This window comes from Sinohyriopsis cumingii, chromosome 10 (assembly GCF_028554795.1).
Source record: "Sinohyriopsis cumingii isolate HCF-2022 chromosome 10, ASM2855479v2, whole genome shotgun sequence".
NCBI classification, from domain to species: domain Eukaryota; kingdom Metazoa; phylum Mollusca; class Bivalvia; order Unionida; family Unionidae; genus Sinohyriopsis; species Sinohyriopsis cumingii.
In genome coordinates this window covers 91,919,618-91,940,488 of record NC_142970.1, presented here as the reverse complement: position 1 = coordinate 91,940,488, position 20,871 = coordinate 91,919,618, and the positions used below count along the sequence as shown (strand labels likewise).

The 20,871-nt window shown below is 34.1% G+C and overlaps 1 protein-coding gene across 3 annotated transcripts in view; it reads right to left on the bottom strand.

Annotated features, from left to right (window-relative positions):
* LOC149790580 (dnaJ homolog subfamily C member 13-like) overlaps positions 1-20,871 on the bottom strand; it is a 205,118-nt gene that overhangs the window by 116,780 nt on the left and 67,467 nt on the right. For all 3 annotated transcript variants that reach the window (XM_089972669.1, XM_089972671.1, XM_089972670.1), the window contains exons 23-30: positions 17,887-18,015; positions 17,130-17,274; positions 14,559-14,631; positions 13,770-13,929; positions 11,252-11,314; positions 9,647-9,748; positions 8,189-8,293; positions 5,078-5,280 (exon numbers count right to left, since the gene is read on the bottom strand). In XM_089972669.1, the coding sequence (XP_089828795.1) occupies positions 5,078-5,280; positions 8,189-8,293; positions 9,647-9,748; positions 11,252-11,314; positions 13,770-13,929; positions 14,559-14,631; positions 17,130-17,274; positions 17,887-18,015 (980 nt within the window). The remainder of the gene's footprint in view (positions 1-5,077; positions 5,281-8,188; positions 8,294-9,646; positions 9,749-11,251; positions 11,315-13,769; positions 13,930-14,558; positions 14,632-17,129; positions 17,275-17,886; positions 18,016-20,871) is intronic.

The following is a 20,871-nucleotide window of genomic DNA, read 5'->3' as shown; positions in this document are numbered from 1 at the left end:
TGAACCTCCTGTTCCCATTTGCCACTTACTGTATCATTGATTGTATCAAAGTCCAGCAATAAATGGGCTCAACAACCATATGTATTATCATTACTTCTGGTTGGGGCTTCCCCAGAGAAATTTCTGTAGTTATCAAACCATGACAGCACCACTGCAAGTGGGAAAGACCATACCCAATTCATGAAACTGACCTTTTGGTTGAGTGGACTGGGAAAAGAGTGCCATCAAGCCAGCAAATTCACTTGTAACAGGCGGATATAAAGGTGGCTCACTGGGATCAAATCCACTGCCACATTTAATAACTCAAGGAGCTACAAGAACTCTTTTGCTCAAATCCACATCCCTTATTGGAAACAAACTCTATGACTTCAACAATCTATGATACAGGCATGCAGGAGACATACAAGATTGAGGTTGGTTATAAAGGAATCAGTAAAGGTCAGATTTGTCCTAATTCATGAGAAAAAAGAGATGATTTTAAATGGCTAGGAGACTGTTTCTGCCCTTGAGGATAACAGAACATACCATATGTATCTGTTGGAGAGTGACCAGATATGCAACCTATGCTGTAAAGGATGTCAGCTGGAACATAATTTTGGTAAAGAACCAGGTGCTGATATTTAGACAGCATAGAAGAACTCAATATTGATAAACTTGATAAACTTTGTTGCAGTAATCAAACTAATGGAACTTCACAAGGACATGAAAGTACGCATCTGTGAGATCAAGACCGGTGGCATATTCTTCCCCTGAATGGAGATTTGTATAGATCTTGCTGTCTCCATCTTGAACCTCTGTGGAAAAACAAGTTCACTGAAGCAACTCAGGTCCACAGCCTCAAATTGTCTTTGGCTTTTTTGATAAGGAACAGTTGTGAATATAACCCTGGAGATTGTGGTTCTCTCCACTGCCTACTGTGTTGTTCAAAGGCACACATGTCTAACCGTGATGGTAAAATGTTTGTATTTAAATCCACAAAATCTGATACAGTGGCAGAAGGCTGCATCTAATTTTTGGTAGTGGTGGTAGTGGTGGAGGAACCCCTTGTAACATCCCCCAAAAGGATTGCAATGGATTCTCTATTAGGATCAGCACTTATTTATCAACAATGATCTTGCATCATATTCCCCTTTTTCTTTGCCTTTTTTTATATTTTTGAAGTAGTGCAGAACAGGTGCCCCCAGACCACAAACTACACATGCTGCAAGGGGATGAAGTGCATTTGTATTGGTACATGCAAGGCAGGCCTCGTGTATGTCTTACCTCGCTTTGAATTTTTTGCATTTTTTGCATTCAGATAGAGATAGAGTGAGCGAACCAAATGCAGCATGTGTAAAATCTTGAATGACAACACGCATCAACAATAGCATGCAGTAGCATGTAGTCAAAAAGGTAGTTAGAGAAATTGATATATTTTAACAAAATATTCACAAAATTAAGAAATTATTTACCACATGCTTAAGAATGAATACTATCCAAATAAATCCAACATCCTGTATGGATGGTTCAGTTGTAACATAAAAATGATTAAAATTTACAGAAGTATCTCATATTACTTTGCTGTATGATAGAAAAGCTTTAAAACTGGCAAAACCTAGTAGTGGCTAGGGTGATAATGTGCAAGAGCTATTGCCCTTTGCCTTGTAAGAGACAGAAAAAAAAAGGTTTCCGATTTTATTAGGGTTAGATTTGAGAGGTAGCAGGCTTATCTTTCTAACATTAATGTGATCGGGAAATGAAATCAAAATAAAAACAATGACTTGAAATGAGGTTTTCAATCAGTAAATAATAATTTTTTATTTTTAAAATTTGTCATTATTTCCCCCCAAAACATCTGAAATAAACCAGTTGTTTAGCTGCCTAGGAAATGTTAAAATATTAATATTTCTTGCATAAAATACAAAATGTATGAATGAAATTGTTTTGAAGGCAAGTACAAAACTCACATTGTTTCAGCCCTGTAAAAACAGAGATATTTTATTCTACTACACTGAATGAACTAACTCAGGTAATGTTTTTCTAGCAATTACAAACTCTTATTCAATACAAATCTGATGTTGATGCAATCAAGCCCAGTTATATCCATGATTCTGGAAATGCTATCTTAACTGTAGAAATGTACCTTTAAAATCTGAAATAAACCACAATTTTAAAGGCAGCCTACATTAAAAAGGCATTCATTTCCAAATAAAAAGTTCTTTTTTGCTACCCCACCCCCGTTTTCAAATAAACCAATCAAAATAATTTGCTTGCAATTTACCACTATTGTCTGAAATAAAGAAACTGAGATTCAAGAAAACAAATAATGACATGTTTTCATTTATTAGCACATCCCAGTCAGTTATTTTATTTGCACTACAAAGATTGTACATGGGTCCTTTAACTTGATTAGGAAATACTGCTTGTTCAATGCTCAAAAGCTGTTAACCTTATGGAAACAACTGAATGAGAATTTGTGAACAGACTGATACATACATACAATCCACTGCAGAAAGCATCATATCATTTCACTTTTAGACCTAATTAGTGCACTGATTCTTTTAATCTAATGAAGACGAAAGAAGAAAAAGAGTATCTTAAAAGGTCTGATGCTGTATGGCCACAAATATCTTCCTGGATTTCAAGATAAGACCGTTTCTTCCCTTTTTAACTACTGAGTATTGATACTATTTCTGATGCTCTCAAGATTTTTAAGAGACACAATTTACACATTTTTCACTGACCAATGGATACAAGTCCTATGGTGAAAACTACTTTAATATGACCATCCATTCAGTTAAAGTAACAATAACAGGATTTTTAAGATGGCAGTCATGGTGACCATACTGTTATGTCAGATCAGCATTATTTTCATTTAGGACACAATACACCATATGAAGACTTCTGGTGAAAAGGACATGTTAATATGACTTTCCATTCAAAAGAAGCAGCGATAAGATTTTCAATATGGCTGAAATGGTGACCAGTTTGAATGTCTAATTGTCATCTCTTGCATGGTGGATCAACTCGACATTATAAGAAGTATTATATTTAAAAAAACATTAAAAAACTGGGAAAGACAGTTGTGTTGTCCTTGTTGATTCATTAACTTATTGGAGATAATATAGTAAACAGTAATTTTGAACAACATAGTACACATAGTAATTTTGAACAATCTAATATCAAAAGCTTGCTATGCAATGAAAAAAAAGAATATGCTACCAGACATATAGATATAAATCTCTGAGATACAGAGAAATTAACTAGAAAGGTATTGCTCTGTTTGTTTGTTTATTTATTTATCTAAAGAAACCAATTTGTCTTGTAAAATATGTTTCTTCGATAATACTCAACCAATCATAATACATTTGGAGTACTACTACTACCTTGCAAATAGTCCTCTCAGTTGAAAATTTTAGATAAGGGAGCAAAATGTCATCTGGCCACATATGCAACAGAGTAGTCTCCCCATGATATATAGACGGGCACCAAATTCCATGTTGCCCTCACTTACTAATAGAACAGAATGCATGCTCTGCTAATATGATGGAGGTTGGGAGTATTTATATATATGACTGCATAAATATTATCAAAGAAACATACTTTACTACCAAAAATAATTGGTTTCTTCAAGTGCTTTACATGACCACGATACCTTAGGAGATAATTTACCTTATATATCTGCATATGTGCCATATTCAGCTGTGAAGAACACATACTTGGATATGCCATCACATAAAGTGCCAGCAGACCAAAGACCGAGGCGTTTGTTCTACTTATAGATTAGCCTAACAAACTGCACAGACAGATCTGACAGTGCATTATGCAAGGGCAGATCAGGGTCTATGCTGTTGGCAGCTGAATCTGAAATATAGGTTGAGTATATCATGATATTAAAAAGTAAAAAGTTTGCAGTGGCTGCAAATGGAGGTTATATGGTGTTTTGCGGTATTTTCAATTTATAGTCTGTTATGTATATTTGATTTAATTTATATCTGATTTAATTTAGTTGTCTGTTTGTAAGTTTTAAACTTTTTAAAAAAAGTTCATTACATCTTAAAATAATGTAATTTTGTTTACTGGAATTGGATATTTTCCAGAAATTAGTTTGACCTGACTGTTCTGTCGAAAACATCTAAATATAGAACTTTGTATCCTGCTGCTGCCCTAGTTCCTGACCTTGATTGAGAATCAAGTAAACAAGTTCTTTTTTTAAAATTCATTCTTAATGTGGGATAGATAATAGTGAAATTGAGGCTGACTTTAGACATAAATAGCTTCTACGATGTTCTACAAATTCTCGTTTTACCAGATAGTTGACCCTAATCCGGGAATCTGTTTTGCATCTCAAGTTACTGTATAACCTTTGTCTATACAGAATATAGTCAGTCGGGCTTCTAAACACTGGGAAGGTGTTTTGTTTTTTCTGCTGTGACCAGTTGAGTTATATTTTACATTTTCATCAAACTATTTGGATTCTAAAATATTAATTTGTTTCTCTGGAAATGTTTAAGTGCTCAAACAGAATTCTTGGACAAAGACATTTATTGAAATTTTATTTAGAAATTCAAACTCTGGAACAGTATTTGTGCTTCAACAAAGAACTGTAGACACACCAGTACTACACTGGCCAGAGCATACATAATCGCCTTTTATTTTCGATTATTCGTCAGGAATTGAACTCAAATTCATTAGAACATTTTATTACAAGGACTAATAATTTTTAATTCTTGGATTATTTTTGTACTTGATTCTTAAAACCATAAGTTCATTTTTCATTTTTACCTTGTTTTTCGAGGGAAAAAATGATTTGTTAAATTTTACAAGTCAACAACAAGAATGTTTATTTTGGTCTGGTACTTAACAGCACTGCAACATAAGTAGGTTATTTAGTGTCGTGGCAGTTGGAGTAAATTGCCCTGCCCAAGGACACATCACAATAGCTGACCCAAGCAAGTCTGATATTATGATTCAAACCTGCACCTTTCCAGCACACTAATCATTAAGCCACTAAATTTTCTTATTCTGGATGGAGGAAATCATGTTATTTTTCTGCTTAGATGACCTAATTTTCTCATGTTAGATGAAGAAAACTTACCGACTAGGATAATAATCTGTCATTTTGATTAGCATATTGAGGATCAGACAGGCCAGGTCACTTTCATTCATTACAGCTTGACCTGTGGCCATTAGTGTCCACTTCAGCTGTGGTACTGTCTGTAGGGGGCGCCACCCATCCATCCCTTGTGACCAGCATCGGGTTTTGGCATGGACAATTCCTTCCTCCCAGAACCTCTTCATCTGTAATTAATGTAAGAAAAACTTTTTGTTCCAATAAATAGAATCTAATTTTTTCACTACTACAGTGTAGATAATATCTACACTTTCAACAACAGTACTGTAAAACCAAACATTATACACTTACCTTGCAGTAAAGTATTATTATACTTCTTTTAAGTAAACACTCTTGCATATGATGCTCAAGTACTAAAAGATGTTGGGGCCCTGAGTGGCCGAGTGGTCTAAAGCACTCTCCGTTATGGATCACTGCCATCTCACCTCTGTCTGTGATGGTTCGAGTCTCGGATTCAGCCAATGTGGGTATGTGAGAAAGCTTGCCAGTAGCTTCTCGTGGGTTGGTGGTTCCTTCCAGGGTTTCTTCGGGTTCCTCCTCCACCATCAAAACTGGCCGCCGTGTATAGCCTATCATGTGCTGAAAAATGGCGTTAAACCCCACAACAACAACAACTAGAAGATGTATTACCTGCTTATCTCATGTACTATATTACTGGCACTCCCACCATGATCTTTGACCTCTTTACCACAAAATCAACTTTCCTTCCCTGCCTGATATGCAAGCCAACCAAAATGTTGCCAAGAATGTAAACTTCTAATGAGCTTTTGAACTATGGCATAGAAGTGACTCTTTACTGAGTTAATGTGGCCTTGACCTTTGACCTAATGAATCCAAAATAATAAGTGTCTTCCTTCTCTTAAATGCAAACCAGCCACAAAATCAGGTCAAGGTAAAAGACAGATTTTATGGATACCATTCTCTTCTTGCAGTTTCCATGTCCTTGAACTTTGACCTATTGACCCCAAAAATCAAGAGGTGCCTTTCATGTTTCAACTGCAATCGATCTTCAAAGTGTGGTCATGGTTGTGAAATAGGACTCAAGTTACTTTATAGAAATGGTTTTCCTTCTTGGAATCCCTCTGACCATTTACCCCCAAAATCAATAGGTATCTTTCTTGTCTTAAATGCATCCCACCTGCAAAGTTTAGATGAGGCATGTGGTACCGAACCTAAGCATGGGTGTGTGATTTCAATTTTTTAACATAGCTTTAACAATTTTAGTCACACTGATATGATGTCTTTAGTGTGGCAGTTTATAGTGATGTCTAGCACTGAGGTATCATGCTGCAGATGTGTAACATCATGTTCCATCCAGTCACAGTATCCTGACACCAGGCTGACCAGTCCTAACACTAACCTATTAATGAGTTAGTAGTTTTATGAAATTGCGTTTCCTTGTTGGAGTCCCTGTGACCTTGACCTTTGACTACAAAATGAATCTGTGTATTTCCTATCTTAAATGCAAACACCATCCACAAAAGTTGGTCAAAGTAGGTGATAATGAACTGGAGATGCTTTGCAGAAACAACATTTCTTCTTATAATCAGTAACCTTGGCCTCTGATCTATTGACTCCAAAATTAACAGGTGTCTTTTTTTTACAGCTCAAATGGAACATATTTACAATGTTTAGGCAAGATATCTTATATACAAATAAAGTTATTGTGTAGAAAGTTTTCCTGCTTTCAGTCCCTGTGACTTGACCTTTGACCTTTTGAACCTAATATTGATAGGTTTCTTCCTTGCACTGAATGCAAGCCACTTAAAACTTTTGGTAAGAGTAGATGGTGGAGAACGGGGGCAGAAACAAAATGGACAGACAGATGGACCTCTAACATGACACAGATACAAATGCAGTACAAATCTGTTATATTCCCAAAAACCCTCCCCAACCACAGTCCAAACCAAGATGCAATGCTCACAACCTGAAATTCAATACATATTGTAGCTCTCATCCAGTTATGACTACATGTAATAAGTTTGGTAAAAACATGTCTATAAATGTAACGGCAACAGGTATTCCTGATTATGGTTACAATATGGGCAGCATACAGTGTACAAATTGTTTTCATCACGTGGAATAAAAGTATACAGTTATGAACAAATATATAGCTGAATGATGGACAGAAGGTGTGTATCCGAAAAGTTAAAGTATTGGGAGAATAAATTGTAAGAAAATAAACTGCAAACAAAAGATAACATGAGGTCCTAGTGGACCCGATACCAATCACCTGAGTAAATGAAATATGTCAAGTTGTGGAAGCAAGTTTAAACATGTACTTAAACTGTAGAGTGAAATGAAACGTTTGGAACATTTAGTTGCCAAATTTTTTATTTAGGCAAAACAAATAAAAATATTATCCATGTTTCCAATCTTCATGCCAATTTATTTCTTTCAAGTTTGGTCAAATTCACATCAGTGGTTTCAGATAAAAGGTCATTTAAAATTTTTTCTACATTTCGTATCTGCTGCCTTTTATCTCTAGTAATAGCAGCCATATTTTAAGATGAATCTATATAGTTGGTATAAACTGAAAGGTCATCCTTTGAATGAAGCCGTCTATTTTTCTTCAGTAAAAATAAGTTTAATAAATATCACCGCCTCCATTATTCTGCAAGTCAGGAATCTAATATGCCACTCCAGAATTTATCCCCATATTGCTTTCCTGATCTGTGCTGTGCACTGATAGCATATAAGTAGAGTTGGGACAAGGAGCCAGTGTACCCCATCATTGCTAATATGGTGACTGTAAAAGTCATGTGCGCCAATAATAATATTTTGCATATTTAGATCAGGTCTTCTTTGCTATTATTGAGAAACTGGTAGAAACTGAGTAACACTGATACTCAGCTGTAAATATAGTTTTCAGACTTAAATTAGTGTTATGTAACAGCCTTTCTTTCTTTATGTTAACTCCATGTATCAGGCTGATATTCTGTACATGCCAACTGCAGTTAATGTGTGATTCACAAACATTTTTGCATCAATAAGAACCTTCCTGGACATAAGATCATACCATATAGTCAGATTATCTAATAAAAGATCTGCATGATTAGTAAAAAAAAACATTACCTCTTCAAAACTGTAGGGTCCCAATCTCTCCTTATCCTTGTTGCCATAGTACCATTCCTTTTCACTCTCCCGCTTCATGTCAGGTGAAGCTTCTATAACATTGGTCTGTGTTAAAATAAAGCTTTCTCAAATGAATGCTATGATGAAGGCACATTAATTATTGCTGTTAGTGTAAAGTTATTTGCTATGATTGCACAGGTGTATTCTAGTACAGTCAAGTCATTTGCTATGATTGCACAGGTGTATTCTAGTACAGTCAAGTCATTTGCTATGATTGCACAGGTGTATTCTAGTACAGTCAAGTCATTTGCTATGATTGCACAGGTGTATTCTAGTACAGTCAAGTCATTTGCTATGATTGCACAGGTGTATTCTAGTATAGTCAAGTCATTTGCTATGATTGCACAGGTGTATTCTAGTATAGTCAAATCATTTGCTATGATTGCACAGGTGTATTCTAGTACAGTCTAGTCATCTGCTATGATGACATAGGTGGAAACAAATTCAATGCAGTAAACTGAAATAAAATTATTATAACAGATTGCTCTCCACCCCTCCAGCATGGTGGGATAGGGAATGTACAATAGGTCTTATATGCCTTCCTGCATGTTGTAAGGTAACTTTTTCCCTGTTATGTGTCATGTGATGATATTTCAGGTGAGAAGGTCTTTGACTTTTAAGAGTAAAGTTTATATACAAAAAATCTAACCTTGTATTTTAGGGATTATACCCTTTCTTGTCTTTATCTTTGTTTTTACATACCCTTCTGGGGATGTGTAAATTGACATTATACTGTTAAGACTGTATTGATTTGCCATTAAATCCTACACATGCACACATATCCTGTAATCCTGTTTCGTGTGCAATAGATTATGTAAACACTGCTTTCTGTTTTGTCACTGTAGAGTGAACAGTTCTGGTACTTTTTGTTTGGACTGTTCCCTATGGAAAGTATCAGAAAACAGTGAATAAAAGCTACGAACCAAGCAGAAAGAAACTTTTGTTTTAGTAAATTATGTTTCTCTGAAACTACTTGATATAATTAACATTAGGATATTACTTTGTACTACCTCTGAAATTAATGATCAGTACCATATCTAATGTAATCTCAAATCCTGTTACTTCTTTTCACACTCCAAAAAGCTTATAAATTAAGTTAGTAAGTTTTCCTGCATCACCTGTCATGTCTAAGTCATAGAGAGGCTTTGATTTGGCCCAATAGAGCAATATCAGGCATTTCATAGATATGAAAGTTATCAGACTGGATATATTGTAATGGATAAACAATGACATGAATAATCAATCACTGCAGAGAAAGACTGTAACAGTAAAATTATCTGTAGTCCTTTATTTTGTGGAAATTTCTACAGAAACTACAAAGAAATTTTATCAGTAAATAACTTTCTTGTAATACAGGAGTATATAACCCTATTATAACATTGGCTTCACATATCTGACCTGAAGTGGTACTGTTGCCCGTGTGGTGTGTAGATGAGCAAGTGTCAGAAGATCCACCAGAATTTTGATTCCATTGGCATCCAGTATCTCCTTCACATTCCTCTGAAAGAGAAAATCGAAAGTGAGTCAAATAATGAGTACTTGTCATAAAGGGGTAACATTCAAGTACTTGTCTCTATTTCACATACTAATGAGACATGGAAAATAGGATCAAACAATCAGTCATTAAAACAAAATCGTTTTTGATGAACAGAAACCACTCTTACATTTCATAAATGACCAGCAAGACTTTTATCCATATTGGGTATGCCAATGAGAAATGAGCATTATGTAAAAAAAATGTGTATCTATATTTTATAAATCTGTTGTTTTTTTTTTCTTCATCTACAGGTGATGGTCTTTTGTCTGTTTGGTTTGGTTTGGTTTGGCGTTTTAGTCAGTGCTGAGGCAACAGGAATAAAACAAAATGTCCAAGAATACACCAACATAACCAACCCAGGCATATTCAATGGTAGGAATCAGATTCATACCTCTTGGTTGCCAATCCAGCATGCTAAGCAGTATACCAACTCATCCCTGCATGACATTAGATTTTGTCTCAGTCCATGAAAATACTCATTACTGATGCAAGTAGTGAAAAAAAAATCAAAACAGTATGAATTGATGATCAGGTAAACAAGCAGGGTAATTACACTGGTCAGCAGGCTAATGGAATTGTTTAATGTGTTAGTTGATTGACAGTCACTGTATTAGGCTGAGATGAAAGTTAATAACTGTATCATGAACAGTACAGGTTAATGATTCACACACAGCCTGTCTTAAGACTGGTTAACAAAAGTATCTCAAACAGTATAAGTTAATGATTCACACAGCCAGCCATAAGACTGGTCAGCAATTGTAGAGATTAATGATTAGGTAAACACCAAGCAGGTTAATTACACTAGTCACCATTCCTACATAATTTCTGAAAAATGCATTAGCTGACAGACAATGGCTGTTCTAGGCAGAGGTATCAGTTTACAACTGTATCTCCAACAGTATGAATTAACGATTCATGCATAGCCTTTGATAAAACTGGTTAGCACTCCAATGGAATTTTGAATAAAATTTATAGCATTCATTTCCAATTTTGATTTGTCCAATGCCTATCTAATGTAATGTATGATAATATGTCCAAAGCCTATTTAATGTAATGTATGATAATCTGTCCAAAGCCTATTTAATGTAATGTATGATAATCTGTCCAAAGCCTATTTAATGTAATGTATGTTAAGTTGTCCGAAGCCTATTTAATGTAATGTATGTTAATTTGTCCAAAGCCTATTTAATGTAATGTATGATAATCTGTCCAAAGCCTATTTAATGTAATGTATGATAATTTGTCCAAAGCCTATTAAATGTAATGTATGTTAATTTGTTCAAAGCCTCTTTAATGCCTATCTAAAGTAAAAATGTATAAATATAACACAATTTTAAAAGAGACAAGCCAGAATGCAATGTTAGGCTTTATACTTCTTTTACATTTTGCAAGAGATTTAAAAAAAACAAAACAAATGTATTGTGGAGAAACTTTGCTAATACATTTACTAGTAAGGAAATACTTACAGGGTGTGAAATTAGTTTGTTCATGAAGAGAAGCAATCTATCTCTCTCCAGTTTATCTGTACACTGAAATAATACAAATAACATTTGTTATTGGTAGGAAAAATATGCCACAAAAGAATCCAAAAGAATCAAAATGGGATTGTAACAAGAAACCTATCCCACATTACAATCTGATAAATTTATAATTGGATAATAGCTACAAAACCACAGCACATTACAAATGAAAATATATGAAATGGAATAATAACTAGAAAAAGGTGTCACAAATCCAAAATAATTACAATGGAAGAATAGCTTGAAATAAATACCATATTATAATCCAAAACAATTACAATGGGATATTAACCAAAAAACATATGCCACCACAGAATGTAAAATAATTACAATGGGATAATAATAAAAAAATATGCCACCACAGAATGTAAAATAATTACAATGGGATAACAACAAAAAAATATGCCACCATATAATTCAAAATAATTACACTGAGATAACAACAACAAAATATGCCACCACAGAATTCAAAATAATTACACTGTTATGATAGTTAGGAATATATGCCACTTTATAATCCTAAATAACTATGATGGGATAATAATGAAAATAATATTGCACCAAATTATTTTATATTTATAACTGATATCATTCAATAATTATATAACACATTTATAACAACAGCTAAATTATTTTAAGTTTTAATATATCCCATACCCTATACCCATTTCGACAACACTCCAATCTGGTCTAAACAAACTGTCTCTTTCATGACTGCTATGAAGTTGTTCCAGTGTATTCACTAATTCAAACATGCCATTATTTACCCAAATTTACTGAGTGTTAGTATATTATTACTGACCACTAAATTTTGTAATATCAGTGTCAAAAAATCTAAAAGACGTGGATGCCTTTGTTGGTCAAGTACCCATCTAAATTCAGAAGTTCACCAGCTGCACCTTTATTCTGGTGACCTTCAGCACCAAACATCAATTGTTCTAACCAACAGGAACCTATGAGTTACACTGGCTGGAGGTAGATGTTGTGATGTAGCTGAGACATAGTTATAAAAAGCAAGGAGAAAATGTCACAAAGTGGCCAGAGCATCAGGTCAAACACTCAAATGGCAGAGCACCCATCTAGAATCAAGGAGGTCCTGGGTTCAATCCTGGTCTGACTTGTGTGTTTTTCTCTTATGACATTATAACTATAGTTTCAATATTGAAAAAATTTCCCTTTACATTCTCCAACCACAGACAATTTTAAATATGGACTAAATCGCTTAAACTGAACTCTTGAATTTTTGCTGACTTCTCAATAAATGTAGACATTAAGGACCAATGTTATATTTATAGTGTTTATTTTGGAAGGGTTTCTCTTTCAACAGTTCTCTTTAATGCACCTGTTTATTGCTACAGTTTTAGAACAAACCTTTTCATCGGCACCATCAAACTGCATTATGCTGATGTGATACATACATACATACATATGTACATACATACCAATACTGTGGTTTAACTAATGAAAGTATGAGCTTTTGTGGATTTCATTGTTGCTTCAAACGGAAGTTCCAATGAAAAATGAGCACCTGATGTGATCTTAATCATAGAACAGTGCTAAAACTCACATTTTACTGATTTCAGTAACACCGACATTGCAAAATTACACCGCAAATCCAGGTTTCTCAAAAACCAAGGAAAGTCAGAACTGATTTTTCGCACCTTTTATCTTCTGCTGCTTTTCTCCACTGCACATCAATTTTATTACAGCATTGATTTCAATGAGCGAGAGGTATTTGCTTATTCATTTGGTCCACAAATGGAATTATAACAGTACCCAAATAATATGATTGGTGGAATATATGATGATGCAACTTTATGGGCAGTAGTTTAGGTAAATTATCCCATCTAAACATGTTGAAATTATTGCTAGGCTTAGTGGTGTTCAGCCATGTTGACTCTGACAAAACCACAATATTAGGAATTCGCCTTAAAAGGTGTTTGATTTTTCCTTATACTGACAATAGTATTGTTTAAACTGTTAAAGTCACTACCGTTTGTTGTCAACATATTTTTATTTCTTTTTTTTTGTTGTTTTTATTGTGGTTAATTTATGAAATCAAATACCTACAAATGTGCAAACTTTGACAAGAGAAAATCCACAAATTTAAGAACCGATGAACATTTTTTTTATTTTACAAAATTATTAAAATTGATAGTGGCAACAAATTAAACAACAGTAAATATACTTCAATGCTGCTGATGCTGTACTAGTTAATGAAAAATAATCAATACTTTGTGTATGTCTTAATATCATAGTCAATTATACAGATTAATACAAAGATCTATCTGGATGAGACAGAATTCAAGTATCCATCTCAAGTCTCTCTCACATACTGAGTGGAAACTGTAGATCATTACAATTATAAATCTGCTTATTTTCCCCTTACTTGAGCCCAGGAGCATGGGAAAACAATTTTTCAGTGCAAGTTATTAAGCTAGAATATACCTGGCTTGGACCTTACCCTTTCCAACATGCCCACAATATATTTTGTATCATTGAAAGCACCTATCTCCTCATAACATCTTCCATACACAACTGTCATGGCTTGAAGACACATGCATTTCATGTTGATCTTTGGAGTCAACAGAAACCGGTGGTAAAGGTCATTGAAAAATTCATACCTGAAACAAAGAAATTAAAATATATCAAAACCATCACATCAATTTGGCATTCACATTGTTTAGTGTAAATGGACCAACTGCATTCATGTCACACAGCGAACGTAACTCACATACCTGTGAACCCTATTTTCTACAAACAGTTACGTCTGAAATCTTCTGAGTGCCAATTAGTTAGTTAGAAATATTTCTGATGCCAAGTAGTCACTTAGAAATCTTGACCAGGACTTTGTAAAATGCATTTTTTTTAGTGTTGACCAAAAAGGATCTACGTCCCAGGACAGACAGACATATGTACTAATCATCAAATGTACAGAAAGACAGGAACTGGAGGCACAAAAACTGGCTTGTTCTATTCATCGCAAAATGCTTTGATAGTTTCCTATAATGAATCAATAACCCTCTTTTGAAAAGCACAATTTGAGAAACATTTTCATGGAATAAAACAAAAATATAAAATTGTTTAAAATTAAGTTTATCCATATTTACTTAATGAACAGCATTCTGGTTCAAGTCCATATTTAAATATTATCTATTCTAATACTCCAGTTTTTGATATAATTCTGTGTTAATTAAGACACTTCAATGTACCCAGTCATTCTCTACAGTGTAATGGGGGTGGGTTAACTTACGATCTTTTGATAGCACTTGTTTCATCAGATTCATTTTCATCCTCCTCAAGCAGCAGCCTGAGGTAGTAATCACCTGTGGAAACAAAATATGCATGTTTAGACCCCAGCTCATGCATATACTTGTTTGCAGTTTTGGAAAAGGTCAACCACACCTTTATGAAAATGTTTATTGTTAGTTCTGGAATAGGTTGACTATACCCCTATGAATGTTTATTTTTAGTTTAAGAAAAGATCATCTAAACCACTATGAAAATGTTTACTTTAGTTCTGGAATAGGTTAACTATATCTCCATGAATATATTTATAGTGTTGGAATAGGCAGACTACACCTCTACGAAAATGTTTACTTTAGTTCTGGAATAGATCAGCCACACCTTTGTGAAAATGTTTATTGTTAGTTTTGGAATAGGTTGCCTATACCTCTATGAATATATCTGTACTTTTGGAATAGGGTGACTATACCTCAATGAATGTTTATTTTTAGTTTAAGAAAAGATCATCTACACCACTATGAAAATGTTTACTTTAGTTCTGGAATAGGTTGACTATATTTCCATCAATATATTTATAGTTTTGGAATAGGCTGACTACACCTCTACGAAAATGTTTACTTTAGTTCTGGAATAGATTAGCCACACCTTTGTGAAAATGTTTACATACGTTTTGGAAGAGGCTGACTACATCTATGAATATATTCTTAGTCTTGGAAAAGGTCAACTACACCTGTATCAATACGTTTGTTGTTAGTGTTGGAAAAGGTCAACTATACCTGTATTAATACATTTGTTGTTAGTCTTGAACAATGTCAACTACACCTGTATCAATACGTTTGTTGTTAGTCTTGGAATAAGTCAACTACACCTGTATCAATACGTTTGTTGTTAGGTTTGGAATAGGTCAACTATACCTTTATGAATACATTTGTGGTAAGTCTTGGATAAGGTCAACTATACCTTTATGAATATATTTGCAGTTTTGGAATAGTTGACTACACCTTTATGAAAATGTTTACATTAGTTTTGGAAGAGGTTGACTACATCTATGAATATATTCTTAGTCTTGGAAACCGTCAACTACACCTGTATCAATACGTTTGTTGTTAGGTTTGGAATAGGTCAACTATACCTTTATGAATACGTTTGTGGTAAGTCTTGGATAAGGTCAACTATACCTTTATGAATATATTTGCAGTTTTGGAATAGTTGACTACACCTTTATGAAAATGTTTACATTAGTTTTGGAAGAGGTTGACTACATCTATGAATATATTCTTAGTCTTGGAAACCGTCAACTACACCTGTATCAACACGTTTGTTGTTTGTCTTGGAAAAGGTCAACTACACGTGTATCAATACATTTGTTGGTAGTCTTGGAAAAGGTCAACTACACCTGTATTAATATGTTTGTTGGTAGTCTTGGAAAAGATCAACTACACCTGTATGAATATATCTGTAGTTTTGGAATAGGTTGACTGCACCTCTATGAAAATGTTTATTTTTAGTTTTAGAATAGTTCAATTACACCTCAGTCTGTGGATATGATTCTTCATCATTTTGGACTTTGTGACCAAAGCTAAGATCGACATGACCAGAGATTAAGTTTGTTTGTACTGGCCTCCATAGGTATTCATTCAGTTTAATTAGATTATTAAATGGCCAGGACCAGCATAAGATCTTTAGTAGGATTAGTAATGGTACACACCTGGAGGCTATTCAGGCAGATCATGTCATTTTGCACAAGTACACAGAGAAAGCAATGCTGACTTTGCCTTTTCTCAAATCAACATCTTTACCACTGAATGCTTTCCTATTCTAATTGTTATGTCAGCTTCAACATTTTTTTTCTTCCTCTGTTCACAACATAATGTAAAACAAGTTAAACACTTTTAGTGTTTTTGTTCATTTTATCTAACTGACTGACTATTGAGGTTACAATTTAATCTGTGAGATAAGTGCCAAATATTCACACATGAATCTCATAGAAATCAGTGTTGGAACCGTATCAAAAATAAATTCTCTTAACTTCTGCCCCCATTTTCACCTATTTAAAGTCTAATAGACTGTTTTTTAAATTATTTTGTACATTGTTTTTACATTAAAAAAACTACATTCTATGTTTCAATCAGCTATTTAAGAACCTTTCTCGAAATTATTTATCCAATAAAAATATCATTTTTCAGAATTTCTCTTATATCATTTGTAACATAGAGTCTTTATAAAAAATGAATGATTATTCCCAAATGTAACTCTTCCAGGTTTAAACTGGGCTTGGGCCAGTAACTGTTAAAACAGCAAAATCCTTTAAAATGTTGGTATGAAAATTGTTAGATCCAGTCTGCCTGACAGGTGTTGGCATTAAATGCATATTCATGATAGGTGTAATGATGATAATTCAACTTATTCTGTAATGTAATATATATATATATATATATATATATATATATATATATATATATATATATATATATATATATATATATATATATATACATACATACATACATATATACACATACATACATACATATATATATATTATTATTATATTTCACACATACTAGGTCTACTTTACCTATCTTAATCTCATCGGAGAGACAAACGTAAGGAACTTCAAATTCCTGATGATTCCAACCAATTATAAATTGGGAACTGAGCTCCTTGTCTACATTGAAGGCTCTCATTTCATTCTCTAAAGCTTCTCTCAGTTCTTCCCTTGTCTGGAAACAATAAACATTACATTAAAAAAAACCTGCTATAACGAATGCCCCAAGTGCAGAGGACAATGGTCAGTAAATAATAAATCTAATGAAAGAAACAATAAATAAATAAATGAAGGAAAGAAAGAAAGATAGAAGGAATAAAGGTGGCCAAAAGGAAAGAAAGAACGAAAGAATAAAGGTGGCAAAAATCAGTTAAAAGCCAATTTAAAGTGCGCCTGTTAGCTTTTTCCTTTCAAACATAGCAATGGACACGAAAGGTTCAAGACTACATATTACTGTTTCCATTACTGGACTCACATTTCTAAACAATTTAAACAAGAAATGCAGTCATGGATCATGGATACCCCAACACACCACAGTACCTGAATGACCCAAATGAAAAATTTATTGTATGACATTCAGAACTATTAACAGAAAGACAGAAAGTTGAGTATAACACTGAAAGCTGCTATCACTGTTATGGTGGGCATAAAACTAAAGTGAACAATATGAATTTAAGTGAAATTAAACACTCTTTTCAGATCAAAAGATGGATAACACAAAATGTTTTTAAAATGCAGCAATTAGCTTTCAATGCAATTAATATTAATGAAGCTGCATACTCTTTACCTTGTAGTTCCAAATAAGGTTTGGTTTGGCATGGTCCTTATTAAAATAGTAGTAAAATAATGGCCAGTTTGCTTCACTTTTGATGCGCTGTCTTCTCTTCCGCAAAACAATTGGCTTTTGTTCGTTGTTCTGTACAGAAAAATTAATAAAATTTTCAAAAAAACGACAATTCTTTAAATTGAAAAGCTAGGCCATAACAGTTACCCCAAAATTCTTGGCCATCCTTAAAAAACAGTATACATTTTGGATCATCTTATAAATATTGTACACATGTCATACTGTCTTAACAACAAACTAAACTTTTAATGACCTTAAACAAATTATTCATTAAATAAATATATATATATATATATATATATATATATATATATATATATATATATATATATATATATATATATATATATATATAATACCACAAAGGATATTCAGGATATTCATGGTTGCAACAAACAAGGAATTTAAAGACCTACCATAAACAATCAACCTGAAATGGAAATTCAGCAGCAGCATAGCTATATGTATACTGAACATAGGCACAGCCATATATACTGAATAGAGGCACAGTCATATATTCTCAATAGAGGCACAGCCATACATACTCAACAGAGGCATAGCCATATATACTCAAAAGAGGCATAGCCATGTATACTCAACAGAGGCAGAGCCATATATTCTGAACAAAGGCATAGCCATATATACTGAACAGAGGCACAGCCATATGCACTCAACAGAAGCATAGCCATAAATACTCAACAGAGGCATAGCCATATATACTCAAAAGAGGCATAGCCATGTATACTCAACAGAGGCACAGCCATATATACTCAACAGAGGCACAGCCATATATACTCAACAGAGGCATAGCCATTTCCACTCAACAGAAGCATAGCCATTTAACACAGGCAAAGCCATGTATAATAAACAGCAGCATAGCAATATATTCTAACAAAGGCAAAGCTATATATATTAACAGAGGTATATCTATATATACTAACAGAGGCATAGCTATATATATTCAACAGAGGCACAGCCATGTATACTCAACTGAGGCACAGCCATGTATACTGAACAGAGGCATAGCCATGTATACTCAACAGAGGCACAGCCATATATATACTCAACAGAGGCATAACCATTTACACTCAACAGAGGCACAGTCATATATATATACTCAACAGAGGCATAACCATTTACACTCAACAGAGGCACAGCCATATATACTCAACAGAGGCATATCCATATAAACTGAACAGAGGCATAGCCATAGATACTCAACATAAGCATAGCCATATATACTCAACAGAGGCATATCCATATATACTCAACAGAGGCATAGCCATATATACACAACATTGGCATAACAATATATCCTGAACAAAGGCATAGCCATATATACTCAACAGAGGCACAGACATATATACTCAAGAGAGGTACAGCCATATATACTCAACAGAGGCATAGCTATATATACTCAAAAGAGGCATAGCCATGTATACTCAGGAGAGGCACAGCCATATATACTCAACGGAGGCATAGCCATATATACTCAACGGAGGCATAGCCATATATACTCAACAGAGGCATAGCCATATATACTCAAGTCATAGCCATAAATACTCAAGAGAGGCAACGCCATATATAATCAACAGAGGCAAAGCCATATATATTCAACAGAGGCATAGCCATAAATACTCAACAGAGGTATAGCCATAAATACTCAACAGAGGCATAGCTTTATATACTCAAGTCATAGCCATAAATACTCAACAGAGGAATAGCCATGAATACTCAACAGAGGCATAGATAGCAATAAATACTCAACAGAGGCATATCCATATATATTCAAAAGAGGCATAGCCATGTATACTCGACAGAGGCACATCCATATATATATACTCAACAGAGGCATAGCCATTTACACTCAACAGAGGTACAGCCATATATACTGAATAGAAGCAAAGCCATATATATTCAACAGAGGCATAGCCATATATACTCAACAGAGGTATAGCCATAAATACTCAACAGAGGCATAACCATATATACTCGTTATAGCCATAAATACTCAACAGAGGCATAGATAGCCATAAATACTCAACAGAGGCACATCCATATATATACTCAACAGAGGCATAGCCATGTATACTCAACAGAAGCACAGCCATCTATAATCAAAGGTTGAGCCATATATACTCGTAGAGAGAAAAGTATCAATTTTCTGACGACTCAGTAGTAAAATACCTGTCTTAATGATTTGCTAACATACTTAACTGAATGCAAACCACATTTTAATTGGATTAATCCAAGTGGCAGGTCAATTTTCTAGCCCAAGCTTAACTGTTCCTGCAAAGAATCTATCTTGGAAGCATATATCGCATTAAAGTTAACCAGCCCCAGAGATAACTTCACTTATTTATTTTGGTCACATTAAAGAATAAGTACCCAAGCTAAGAATAATCCAGAGTTTAACAATAAAAAAAGCAACTGCAACTTTAAACTTTACTGTTTCACACTGGTTGTTCAAGGGATAAACATCGTTGGTACAACCATGCTAAGTGAAAAATGTTTACTTCCCAGTTTGAAAATCGTAACAGTTGCAAAGTACAGGCATTTCATAATGTCATTTTAGACAAACAACAGCTCATTAGTTAAGTGTCCTATTTGTTTGAGGTGACAATGTTTACAGATGTTAGTCGACTTTTAATCACTGAATCAATAATTCCAACCAAGATGCTTCAAAATTTTCAAGAAACAATATGGCTAAAGTTTGGAAAACATAAAAATGAAGATACAAGCTAGTGTACATTTGCAACATGTAACAGTAAAATGTAACAAGTGCATAGTGGGAACTGTTTACAGCATACATTACATAAAGGGTGACACGAGTCAGTCTCTGAAATGGAAAGACCAGTCAGTCCATGTGCTCACGCACTGTATATTTAGCCTAGATCTGTTAATTATCAGAAAGCTGCTTCAGCTGCA